The sequence below is a fragment of the Phoenix dactylifera genome, chromosome 5 (assembly GCF_051530095.1).
Source record: "Phoenix dactylifera cultivar Ajwa chromosome 5, Ajwa_hap1_PhDact_Kaust_v1.1, whole genome shotgun sequence".
Classification (NCBI taxonomy): Eukaryota; Viridiplantae; Streptophyta; class Magnoliopsida; order Arecales; family Arecaceae; genus Phoenix; species Phoenix dactylifera.
Window position 1 is genome coordinate 25163123 of NC_143194.1, and position 13111 is coordinate 25176233.

General features: G+C 42.8%; 1 protein-coding gene across 1 annotated transcript; it reads right to left on the bottom strand.

Moving 5' to 3' along the window:
- Positions 1-450: 450 nt before the first annotated feature.
- Positions 451-3119, bottom strand: LOC103724316 (uncharacterized). The gene is made up of 2 exons (XM_008815539.6): positions 1725-3119; positions 451-1610 (listed from the first exon to the last, which is right to left on the bottom strand). Exons 1-2 carry the CDS (start codon positions 2942-2944, stop codon positions 815-817), a joined length of 2016 nt encoding a protein of 671 aa, XP_008813761.4. The 5' UTR covers positions 2945-3119; the 3' UTR covers positions 451-814.
- Positions 3120-13111: the final 9992 nt, after the last annotated feature.

Sequence of the window (13111 nt, forward strand, 5' to 3'; positions counted from 1 at the left end):
CCTATGTTCTCGGCTAAAGACTGGAAGAAATTGTTTACAGAAAAATAGAAAATTCGAGGGAGAGCAGAGACCGAGAGGCCTTACGAAAGTTCTTCAATTTAGCATATCAGAGCATATCCGGATCCCACTGTATCTAAACAGCACCACCAAATCACATCAGTGTCGCTTGTAATTGAAGGCACACAAATGGGGCTCCTTTGACATTGGAGCTGGGTTACTCAGTGGTCATCCACAAGAGTTGTTCCAACACTTCACGGCAGGAGAAATAGTGGCAGGATTCACCAAGTTCAGCCAGCAGCCATTAAGAAGGCTAGATATCGATCAACCTTTGGCATATATCAGAAGCAATTTCCGGTATTAAGTTTATTTGATGCAGGCGATTTGTTTGACCGTAAGCAGCTTTTAGCTGCATTAGAACAACAACAACCAAAAAAAAAAAAGCTAAAAATGTTCTTTCTGAAGGTTGATTATTCTTATATACATAGAGATCTCATTCCAGGACTGCTGTATATTTATTCAAAGACACCAATAGACCAGCATAACACTTTACGCCACAAAGAGCAGAATAATGACAGCATAAACACAAGCAGAGTAGACTCTTTCATCACCCAATTCCCCTTATTCCTACAACATAGACAAACATAATACCAACACACAACATTATGACAATACTGGACGACACTCCCCGATATCAAATCAAAACAGAGTGATAACAGAGTTTATATGACTTAAAAGAGGGAGAAAGAGAGCCTACTATAATATTTCCCACGCCACCACCAAAATCTCCCTCCAAGAGCTCGATAACAACTAGTGATCATGATGCTCTAGCCTGCTTCACATCTCCCGGCGCTGCATCAGGGATGACCGCCGCGGAGGTCACTGTATGATACTGAGGGGGCGGAGCAGCCTGAGAGTAGTACATCTGAGCATGGGCTGGGTCAGCGTATTCGTAGCCATAATTGGCCATTGCTGCTGGGGCCTGAGATGGGTGGTGGTGGTGCATGACATGATATCCCATTCCGGCGTACTGGTGGGGGACCTGATCGGCTGCCATACGGATCAGAGGCGGCGGAGGCTGGGCCGGCTGCAATGCAGCAGGGGGCGGCGCGGAGGCGGCCGCAGCCCTATACAAATTTGCCGGCAATTCAGGCCTCACGGTGGTCCTAGGAAGCGACCCGGCGGGCTTTGCGGCAGCCGGGTCCGCCAAATTGGGCGGCATCGCCGCAATATTGTAGGGTGGCGGGTTCTGACGGACAGGCAGGAAGTACATGGGAATCTGGGAATCATAGGGATGGGGGGCCTGCTGTGATTGTTGAATTGGGTGGGCAATGGGGTAGTAGGAGGAGACGGGGACGACGTTGCCGGTGGCCGGGTGGTGGATGTAATGGGGGTTGGCCGGAATGAACTGCTGCTGCTGCTGCTGCTGCTGTGGCTGCTGTGGCTGGTGGAGCTGTTCCCGCTGCACGGGTGGCAGAACATAGCCGGAATCAGGTACCGGCATCGGAACTCTATAGCTTGGGTCGGCGGAGCCAGGCAATTCCCGTCTTGGTTCCGATACCGGGTTGACGGCGCTGGCAGCGGAAGAAGCTCTGTCTGGATAGTACATAGCTCTAGACGAAGACCAAGACCAAAACCAGATGAAAAGAGAGAATCTTGATAACAAGTTGAAGAAAAAAGAAATATGAAATTGGCAATAGTAAAGTAAGATTTAGGAGAGACGGAACCTGGTGGTGGAGTCGGAGATGGGGGCGTCGATCGGAGTAGGCCTAGGCTGAGGAGGGGGCAGCGGTTTGCGGACGCCGCCATGGTCGGACTTATCGTCGTCGGAGTAGACACGGCCGGAGTTTTCGGTGGGGGAGATGGTGGGAGTGGAGGAGGAGCCGGTGGGAAGGGGAATAGGAGGAGGAGAGGGGTAGTGGGGAGGAAAGTTCGAGTCTTTGTAGCCCTCGTCCGGCCGCTGGCCGGAGACGGCGGCGGCGGAGGAGAGGTTCATGTGGGCGAAGTGGTCGTCGAGGCCGCCGATCCGCTGATCGGGGGGGCGATCCTCGGGGCGGACGCGGATCGGGGGCAGATGGGAGAGAGAGGGAGCAGAGGAGGTGGACCCGAAGGAGGAGGTGGTGTCGAGCATCGGGGAGTCGGGGACCGAGTGGACATCGTGGCTGTGGCGCGCGAGCTTCCCGGAGGAGTCCGGGCGGGGGAGGATGAGCCGCTCGGGCTCGGAGGCGGCGCCGCCGGCAGGGCCTCCGCTGCCGACGCCGACGCCGCGGGAGTGAGTGGAGGAATCGTCCTCGAGGCCGAGAAGGCAGTTGACGGAGGCGGAGTCGGCGGAGAGACCGTCGATGCCGCCGCCCATGGCGCTGTTGAGGGCGTCGACGAACCAAGTCTCAGACTTGGAGTCGTCTAGGAGGGATCCGATCGATGAGGAGGCGGAGGCCGAGTCCGGGTTCGAGGGGAAGAGAAAGAGACGAAGGCGGTTGGAACGGGTGGAGACGGTGTTGCCACCACCCCCACCAGGGGCGGCCGCGCCAGCGGGGGATGACTGAAGGATGCGGTCGTACTCCTCGATCATGTTGTCCAGGTCCTCGTCGGTGGTGACGGAGATAAGGGAGTCGAGGTCCTCGTTGGGGAGCTGGTACTTGAGGGAGAAGGAGCGGCCGCCAAGGAGGCTCCGGGAGAGCTTGGCCGAGAGATCGGCGAGGGAGGACTGGCGGTCGACGACGACGATCCGTGTCTCGCCGCCGAGGTAGCAGAGGGACCTGTCAGTGGGGCGGGGGACGATGCGACCGCCGTAGCTGCACATAAGGCGGAGGCGGGAGGCCGCGGCGGCGGAGGACGGGAAGGGCTCGTCCCAGGACTCGCCGCCGCGGGAGCGGGGCGAAGATTCCACCGAATCCGCGTAGCCTATCCCGCCACCGCCGCCGGCCGTCGTTGGCACCACCTCCATGGTTCGATCGCCCCTCGCCTCGCTCGCGATCGAATGGTTTGTGTTTGGGATTGGAGAGTCTGAGGAGGGGGGGTTTTGGGTCGCTTCTATCGCCTTTTTGATTTTTCTTTGTTTTTATTTTTTTGTCTTTTTGGACCTTTGGATGCGGAAGGGCTGCATGAGGGATGCGGAACCCAAAAGATAAAAAAAGTAGGAAGGAAAACCACTACGAAGTCGAGTGCGATCACCGTGTGTTTCTCGCATAGGAACCTACTCTTTGTAGAGGCAAGCAGACGAATGAATAGGATCCTACTCTTTGTATAGGCAAGCAAATGAATGAATTGGATTGCTGCTCCAAAACCGTTGGCTTGAAATCAAAACAGGATTTTTTTCCCCCTCAAGAAATAGAAACTATTTAGCACGCATTGAATATAAAATATAATTTAGAATCAATCAAAAGCCCGAGTCAATGAATTGAAGAGCACTACTACCAATTATTTTGCAAATTATTATATCATCACCAAACTCATTAATATAAAACGAAGTTAATGACGTACACAAAGACTGATGTCATCTGTTCGGGCTAGGTATCATTTAAGCAATCATCAAATTTTATATAAAATCAGTGAATTAAGTGATACTATGATGGATGATATATGATATTTTTCTAAATTGAATGATGCAAATAAGGTCAAACCAATTGAAGGATACGCAAAACTCCAAAAAGTTAGGATGGTCCAACAATTACAAAAAAAAAGTATAAATTTAGGTCAGCATCTTTGCCTATCTAAATCCTCAAGTAAAATTTATGCTTCAAAGTGGAATCTCATTATTCAATTTTTTTTCATGTGCAAAAAATTCATGCAGCGGACTTATAAATATTTTTTAAAAAAATAAAAAAAACAGAAGCTAAAAGTTTTTCCTAACCTAATATTGTTTTTTTGAAGAAAAAAAATTAAGATTCTTGACTTAGTATTGAAAAGTATGAATGAGTTAATTATCATTTATTTGTCACTTCATTATAAATATTTTATTCAAATATAAAAAATGGATAAATTTGAATTAGTCAATTCAACATGATATCAATAAATTGGATGATACATATAGAACGTATGTCAACCGGTTGAATTAGATGGTAGATGATATACAGAAAATTCAATTTCATGTAGCATCTTACTATTATCCATCATCTTGAATTGGCCAATTTGAACCATATTATCTAACCATGCTAAATTTCTCAGTACGTTAAACCGATCCGAACGTTAACTTCGACCCGATTTAGCAAGAGTTGCCCTAACGGAAGATGTATGTTATTGCTCTTATGATGGACTAATACACAAACACTTACTTTGCACCTCCGGTGAGCTAAAAGAGGGAGCAGATAAGCATCGAGTCTCTTCGGCTTTACGCAAGCCGCTTCTAAAATGCCCTTAGTTCTTCTGATTAATTGGCCGAAAAGATTGAAACGGCTGCGATATTATTATTTTTTTCTTCCCATCTCTTAGTAGAATCAATTAGACACCCAACATCAGGCATTACTTGTCCTGTTACTGAATTTTCTGTGAAATCTTGAACGAGAGCCCTCCGTGGAGCTGGGGCCCAACCATAAAAAACCACCACCAGTGACTAAGACTGGCCACCAGTTTTTTTTTCAAAGGGGATGGGAGTGATTGGACGACCCCACGCTGCCTGTGTGGGCAAAGCTACTGCCCATGGATAAAATTTGTAGACTTGCAGTCAGCTTCGGGAGCATGGTGGGCTCGGTTCTTTTCCTTGTGGAAACAGACAACTGCGAAAGCCGACCTAATCCTAGTTTTGCTGATTCTCTGTCATGGCTTTTTACACTCAAGATCTTCCATGGGATTTGAGTGATTCTGGAGAGAATAGGTCATGAGTTCAAATCCTACTAGATTGATCTTGGATTGCCCAATTGAAACAACTTGATTGCTAAATGGAGTTACTAGTGATGGCGAAGGTTAGTCAAGGTATTTGCAGCGATATAGTGCTCGAGACTTACAAGTCCTTGTATCACGTAAGGCAAGGGACCATTATATAGAGCTTGTTACTTGATTGCAAATAAATAGGGCTCGTTGACCACTCTTAAATCTTTCTTGTAGCATTTGATCAGATAAGCACGCTTGAGGGGGGAGTTGGAGCTACGTGTTCCTATTATTATATCATTGGCCTTCTCCCATGCAAGCTCCTCGAGGGGCTTGCGTTCACTCATTCTATAGCTGGGGCGCTGCTCCTTCACATCATTACAGCTTCAACACCCTCCTTGGGATTACTGTTGTGATTGCCAGTGGCCTGAAAGTGACTTGGTTGGTTAAATTGCTTCTTCGCCTCCAACTTTTTTTTTCGTTTTCACGTTTTTTGCTGGAGAAGAGAGAGAGAGAGAGAGAGAGAGAGAGAGAGAAGGATGAATATTGTAGTTGATAACCTAACCAGACAGTTGGTCCTATATGTGTCACTAAGATGAGCTATTTTTCCAATTGTCCTCTCTGGCTGCTTCCTCCAATGGGGATTATAAGATGGTGAATAGAGGAAACATTGGATGGTGGCTGACGGCTTTGGCCGTTGACCTAGCAAGCCATTCAAAGGAGGGCATCATGTATTCATGTGGTGGAGGACGAGATGAGGCCAGGTGTCTGAATATGTTATTTATTATGAGTCCATATCAACATCATCGATGCAGTGGTGTAGCATTATTATCCATTTTTGCGCTGGTGTTTGATTATTCCATTAATCTTTTTTATTATTGACCGGGCTTGGTAAACTTTTTATACCACTCTTGAGGGAGGGGGTTGCCATCATGCATGTGCATTAAAAACGGCTGCTAAATTACCTGCCAAAAAAAGCTGCCTAATTTATGCAAATAAGCGGATTCTAAGTATGTCAGGCCTCCGAGAGATTGCTGAGATAGCGATCGCAGCAATCGCAGTATATTCGTAGAAAACTCTTTTCACGAACATGCAAAACATCGCAACATGATATCATATACAAGCAGTGAAATAAATTTAAATAAATAATTTTTAAAGTTCAATTTAAATAATTAGAGTCTAATTTTAATGTCTCATAGAACCAACAATATTTAAAAGATCTTAAATCAAACTCTAATCAAATCTTGATTTGAATTTAAAGACGTCAAATTTTGCCTCTAGTCATCCTTTCGATCATAATACCGTGTCATTTTAGTTCTCAAAATCTAAAAATAGTGAGATATGAAATAATGAGCTAGATAGCCCAGCAAACAATGAACATTTACACCAGATTAATTACATAATAATTTAAATAATTAATTATAGAAAATAAGTATTTGAAATTTATTAATTTAAAATCAAATCCAGATATGCAACATTATCAAAATATTATGCATGCTAAATTTATTTTTCTCAAAATCAAATTTATTCATAAATTCAAAATCTTTCAAATCATCAAATTCATCTCGTCAATCATGAGCTATGATTATATTTTTCTTGTAGCAGGGTCATAATACCGCATACCTTCTCGCGGTGTGCCACGTATTGCGATAAAATTCTTCAGAATCGCATATCTGCTTGCGGTATGTCGCACATCTTCTTGTGACAAAACTTTTTAGGACAAATTAATTGCTAATGTATTAGCCCCCATTGGTGGGTCCTTAATATAGTCAGACTAAGAGTTCAAAACTATTATGCAATTCATCTTCCAATTCGACAAAATTACAAAAAATCATGGGATATCAAAAACAATCGAACGAGTTCAATATTTTTGATTATGCATGATTATAATATTCCAAAATAAAGCATATTCAATAATAAAATATCGTTCATCAAATTCATACATCATGAATAGTATGATTCAAAATTTGTTTATATAATAATCTTATAATTTGCCGATAAATCTAGAAAAAGATCATATTACTTACTTTGTAAGTAGAACCAAACTATAGGTCCAAATAATTTTGAAATTCTCCATTAGAACCTAAGACTTCAGTGAGTGCTTAACTAAAATCTCTGGTGACCGTAAGCTAAGACCGTTGGACGCCAAGAGAAAAAGAAGAAAGGAACCGATGGTGACTTAGCGGTTGCGACTGGCAAAACCTAACGGCAGTGAGGCGAACGACGGTGTGGAGATCTTTAAGTAGCCGTCGGAGGTTAGGTTTTTTAGCTCTTATAGAAAATTCAGATGGAGAAGTTTGTTTTCTACTCCAAGTCGAATATGTAAGGTTAGTTCGGTGTGGCCCGACATGATTAGCGCATGGTTACACTATTCAAACGTAGGATAGAATGTGTTTATGCTAATAGGGCCATCATCTATAATTGCAACAACATAGAGGCCCTTGTAGTGGGTTCCTGAGGGCAGCGAAAAAGAGGACCCAGCTAGAGACATGAGCATGGCAACTCTATAGGTTCAAAACTGATTTAATTTTTCTTCAGCTTGGGCAACTATACCAGGGTGTTAAGGCTTCATTTAGGAGAGCTTTTAGAGGGCCAAAAAGCACTTTATGGCCCTTCAAAAGTACTTTTAGATGAAATATGGATGTTTGGTAAAAATTTCGAAAAGCTGTTTTAGCTTTTTCAGAATGTTAAAAACAGCTTTTTGGAAGAAGCTACATTTTGAAACTTTCCGAAAAAGCACTTTTAGGCCCGGTTAGAAAGCTGTTTTTTCGACCAAAATACTTGTGATAAAATATAACAATTATACAAAATGTCCCTTTAATAATTATTTAACCAATTTTATCACCTAGCTAGAAAATTTGTTATATTATGAAAAATAAATTTACACTAATAATTATAATATTTTATTAAATTATTATGCTATAGTATATAATATTATATTATTATATTATAATAATATTATATTACATTACAGTAATATTATACTATATCATATATTTATGTATTAATATATATTATATTTTATTGTGCTTTGTTGTATAATACTATGCAATGTCTTTTATAGTCATTTTGTTATACCAAAAGTACTTTTTTAGTTTATTTACCAAACACATGTTAAAGTAGCACAACACTTTAGAAATATAGTTATCAAACAACAAGCAACATTTTATAAAAGCTTTACTTTAGAAAGTTATATTTCCAAAAACTCTATTTCTAAAAACTCTACTGCCAACAACTCCTCCAAACGGAGCCTAACCCGTGCTTCAAATTAATAGCATTCACAATGCCGCACCATCGCTCAACAATTTCCCTTGCTAAATTGAGCAATAGATGTTATATAACAAGGTTTACGATTACCATTGTTGGCCTTAATTTCATTATTCAATCAATTAAGATATTATTTTACCTATTCAACTCTCCACATAAGCTCAAAAAAATAATATCACATCACTTCTCATCAGGTAGAAATACATTTCTTCAATTCCTTCATAAAAATCAAGCAAAAGTTATTAGATAGATAGTAATATGATTAAATCATCCACTTGGAGGGTGACTAGGCCTCTGCGATTGAGGGGGTCCGTGCATGAGATCCTGAGTCGGACGGGCAGGCCTTGCTCCTTGACATACGACGAATGGCTAGAGAGTGTGGCTCCTTCAGGGCCACTCATGTTTACCAGGAGGCTAACACAGCAGCCGACTGGGTGGCCTCCTACGCGGCGCATCACTCGGAGGGTTTTCTTGGGGTGAACCAGGCAGATATTTCCTTTTCGTTTAGTCAGCACCTCTTGTCTGATCTAAATGGCAGTATACATATGGTGTGGGGAACTTGTGTACCAAAAAAAAAAAAAAAAAGACCGTCTATGGCCCATTATCTTTCATCTGTCTTTGCTGGTCTGGCAAGTGATTTTTTTGTTTCAACAGAGTTTAAAGAGTTTGAGCTATTTGGCGCAGCTCCATCTCCATTGTGTAGCTCCTATTTGTTTCTATCAACCAGATGACCAAAAAAAACCATCATTATAGCGGGATTCTTGCCCGGCCCCAACCGGTTTGATATCTGGACCGGACCTTGTAGCAGTTTCCGGGTCTGTTCCTTGATTCCGATCGGATCCAGTTGTATCCGGTCGTACCGACGCCGTGGAACGTAGCGCCCTCCCTCCGCCCCCAGCCTGCCGTGGTTCAGCGGGGAATGGTACAACCGGAACTCAACTTCCGTTACGCTGCACAAGGCAATCGCCAAGCGTGTTCCGTGGCACGAAGATAGTGGTTCCAGCCAAGGAAATTAGGGCCAGTCATAAGACGCCACGTCAAGTGGCACGTGGAAGAAGGGTGCGCTTGGGTATGCGCTTGGGCCGGGTAGATTTTTTTGTTTTTTGCTTCTGGACGGGAGGACCACAGCTTCACTCCCGGTGAGCCTAACCCGGCCCGTATACTGGCGATGCTCGGGTGCCTCGCAGCACGATCCTCTGTAGCAACGAAAAGGGGCTCGGATCTTGGTCTTCCATATCTGTGATCTGGCTAAAGCTATCATGGGTGTCATCTATATGAGGCGCACTTTAGGTACGAAGTATATCTATCTGGAGGATAACTCGACCTTTGTGATCGAGAGGATCAACGGATGGTATACCGTGACGAATGAGTTGTCTCTGATCCATGACATACGGAGGATGACCAAGGACTGTGGCGCTTTCAGGGCTGCACATATTTACCGAAAAGCAAATACAATCGCTGACTGTATGGCCTTCTATGCAGCGCATCACTTTGAAAGTTTCCTCTGGGTGAACCAGGTGGATGTTTTCTACCTGTTAAGTCAGCTTTTTTTTTTTTTTGATTTTGTTGGTTGTACTCATATACGCATGGTGTGGGAAGCTGCCAAAAAAAAGGGAAAAAAAAAAACCCTCCGATATTGGCGTGCAGGAGTCATAAATAGGATGGTTCAGGGTTCCTCCAAAATTTCTAGACTTTAGTTTGATCTTTGCACGGATATTGGTGCCCGGTTCAGGTCAATAACGTGCCATATTTGGCACACACTGGACAGAACTTTAACCTGCAGAACATTTAAGAAACTTTAAAAAAAAACTGCAGAATATTATTAAATGCGGGTTAAAATTGTAATGATGTTAGTAGAGATTTTAATTATATGAATAGTGCGTGTTTATTAATTATAACCGCTTAGATTGAACTTAATAAATATATTTTTAATTAAATTAGCTTTTATTTATATATTATTTGAAAAGTAAAATATGAAAGGATGTATATGGTAAAAGAATAGTATATTTCAGAAGAAAACAGATATATTTTCTGAAGCATAAGAGTTGCTAGATACATCTAAAAGATAGTTTCGTCTTAGTTGTTGCGTGGCTTATGATCTCACTCTTCCTCATGCATTTGTAACGTTACAATTCTGGCCATTACCATTACTTTTTGAAAGAACTAGCGAATGTCATGGTTTTGTCAAATTGTTTTTATTTTAATAGTCAAAACTTTTGAGAGTTAGCATTGAACATCTATTTCTACATTGAGGTGCAATCTCTTGCATCCCCCTCGTCTTGAAATTGCTCTCATGTAACCTCTCGGAATTCATAGGACAAAAACATTAATAATATTGCATTGGATATAATTTAGAAATATACCTAAAAGTATTTATTGTGAAGACATTAAAAATAAATTATATTATTAACAGGTGCGTACTATTTCATGAATCGGCTCATTGATAAATCCTTCTCTTTGTCAATGACCCTGTTGTGGTTGAAAATTTGGCATGAGGGTGACCACGCCGGAGTAAGCCGAGAAGACACCAGTCGGGACAGAGAAAGGGAGCTACCTCTTGCGGTCTGATGTACACAAAGCCTTGGCCGGAGATTCCGACGAAGGCCCTCCAATGGCTAAGTTAGCAGGGTTTTTGAAGAAGTTTCTGAGTGCCTTTTATGGCCTCTTATGACTTAAGAATGCTTGTAATAGCTTACCGAAGGCCTTTCTCTACCCCATTTTTATAGGGTGAGGATCTCGACCATTACCTAAAGTTTCGGGCTGATTCGTGATCAACTGGCCATTAGTTGGAGGTAGCGTACAGCACGGAGATCAATCCCGCAGGCGGAGGATTCAGGAGATATCTTTACAGATTTGTTCTGAGGATCTGTCACGTCATTCCAAACGAAAGTGGTCGAGGGAGCTCTTTAATGTGTTGTGTGCGTATTTCTTCCCGAGGCGTTACATGGTGGTATGTGAGGGGACAGTCATCAATGCTCCATCCCCCGAGGCGGCCGTCATAATGACCGACCTTTAACACCGCGATACAGAAAGAACTACTGAGGGAGCTTCTAGGTCTGCCACGTGGCACGATCTGGCTACTCGGCTGCCCGAGTAGGCCAATCACAGTCGTTAAGGTGGGCTATAGAAAGCCTTGGGGAGGAACCATTCCTTTCTTTTTAAGGATCCGCGGGATCTTCGACGGGATAAAGGTTGACAGGGCCGAGGTCGGCTTGACCTTCAGCGGGCTCTGAGGTCAGCTGGGCCTCTGGTCGAGGTCGGCTCGGCCTTCAGCGAGGTTCGAGGTTGGCTTGGCCTCTGGCTGAGGTCAGCTCGGCTATCGGAACACCGCACTGGGGCAAGCGAGTCCTGGGTGGGAGACACTAACCAAAGAGCAACTAGTCATAGGTGCACGCCGAGCTAACATTCCCTTTGAAAGGAAATGCGAGCGATGCCTCGTTGCGCCCCTTCGCCTATAGGCTTGGCAGGCAAGCTACCGAAGCGACTAGCTTCTACCGGAAGCAAAGCTTTGTAGAAGCTTCTAGAGGCATTCTGGTAGGAAGGCCGGCCACTATATAAAGCGTAAGCAAGCACTTGTCTTGGGAGCAAGGGGTTCGGGTATGGTACTACGCTTCGTCTTGGTCCCCGATCCCGATATGGGAATACCCGTAAGGAAGCCTAGTCCTGAGCTTGAGTGAAAAGCCCATTTAGACACTTCCTTCCCGAAAGAGAACTAGGGTCTAACGTCGGTCTGACTCTTGGCGGGACCGAGGTCTGACCTGCTCAGCTAGAATTGGGTGACTCCACGTCAAAGTAGGACGATCCATTTTGCCTCCCATCAGACCCTATAATAATATGAAGACTACAATCTTAAATCCCCGACCCCACTCCCAGCCAAGAGAAGAAGAATGCCTGCCTTTCATCAAACCCCTGGTTTCCTTGCGGTCTTTCCCCACCAGCACGGTAAGAGGCCAGTCATGCAAGATTCCCTACTTGAGGTGCCAACCCAGACCAATATGAGGCGGGTGGTTAAAGCCATTACTTCTTGCATAAATGTACAACATCAATTTCTAAAGTCCATGATATCTCAAAAGCATGATTCAACATTGTCGACGTCACAGTAAATAACCTCCTATATTGTATTACAAGCATATTTGTCCTTTTAACCAGAAGTAACCCAACACTATCAATTATATTGTCCTATCACGTAAATATTATATATAAAAAATAAATTGTATTAAGGTTGCCAGAAGTATGTATAATTTCGCCCATTATAGTATGCACGATTTTGGATATCACAACTGTCACATATTGTATACACAAGCTTCATACATCAACTTAGAGTGACATTCAAAAATTATGGAATGCGATTGTTATATTCAAATTTACCACATATACAAAAAAAATAAAATTTTATTATTAGATTATACCGGTTTCTAGTTTTTTTTTATAATCATGAAACTTTGTTGCTGTATTCTACTATATTTGTTCTCTTGAGTCAAGAAGTTCAACTTATATATAAAGCACATTGGTGCTATCAACAGAACAAATAATTTAAATTATATTTTTAATATAAATTTTTCAATTTATATCACCTAATACTCTAATTACTCATTTTTGTTATGACTTACGTATTTATGCAATTAGCTAATTGATTACCACATTCATGAAGGGTTAACGGTGAATATATGAAACAATCAAATACCAGGAAAATCATATAAATTTACATCTATAATTCCTATTTTTTAACATAGAAAATATAGAAAGTTGGTATCACAAAGTGAGCTAGTTCCCAACACTCGCGGAAGAACATTAATTTTTTAAGGATGGAAGAATATTTTTTTTCAATGTGCATATGGTTTGCTTGCTGCTTTTGTGGAAAAAATTCGACTCTATGGTATATTATATACGTATCTATGGTACATGGGTACACGAACTGAGATTTCTATTTAAGAGCATTTATTGGACATCACTGTTGCTTGCCTGCAAGGTAAAGATCAATAGATCCAAGGCCAATTTCATCTTCCAGACGTGGACATCTTATTTCCGCGTGAAAGCCACC

Coding starts and splice junctions, on each gene's coding strand:
- LOC103724316 (XM_008815539.6), bottom strand. CDS start 2,944: ATGGAGGTGGTGCCAACGACGGCCGGCGGCGGTGGCGGGATAGGCTAC. Junction 1,611..1,724: donor ATCTCCGACTCCACCACCAG/GTTCCGTCTCTC, acceptor GTCTTCGTCTAG/AGCTATGTACTATCCAGACA.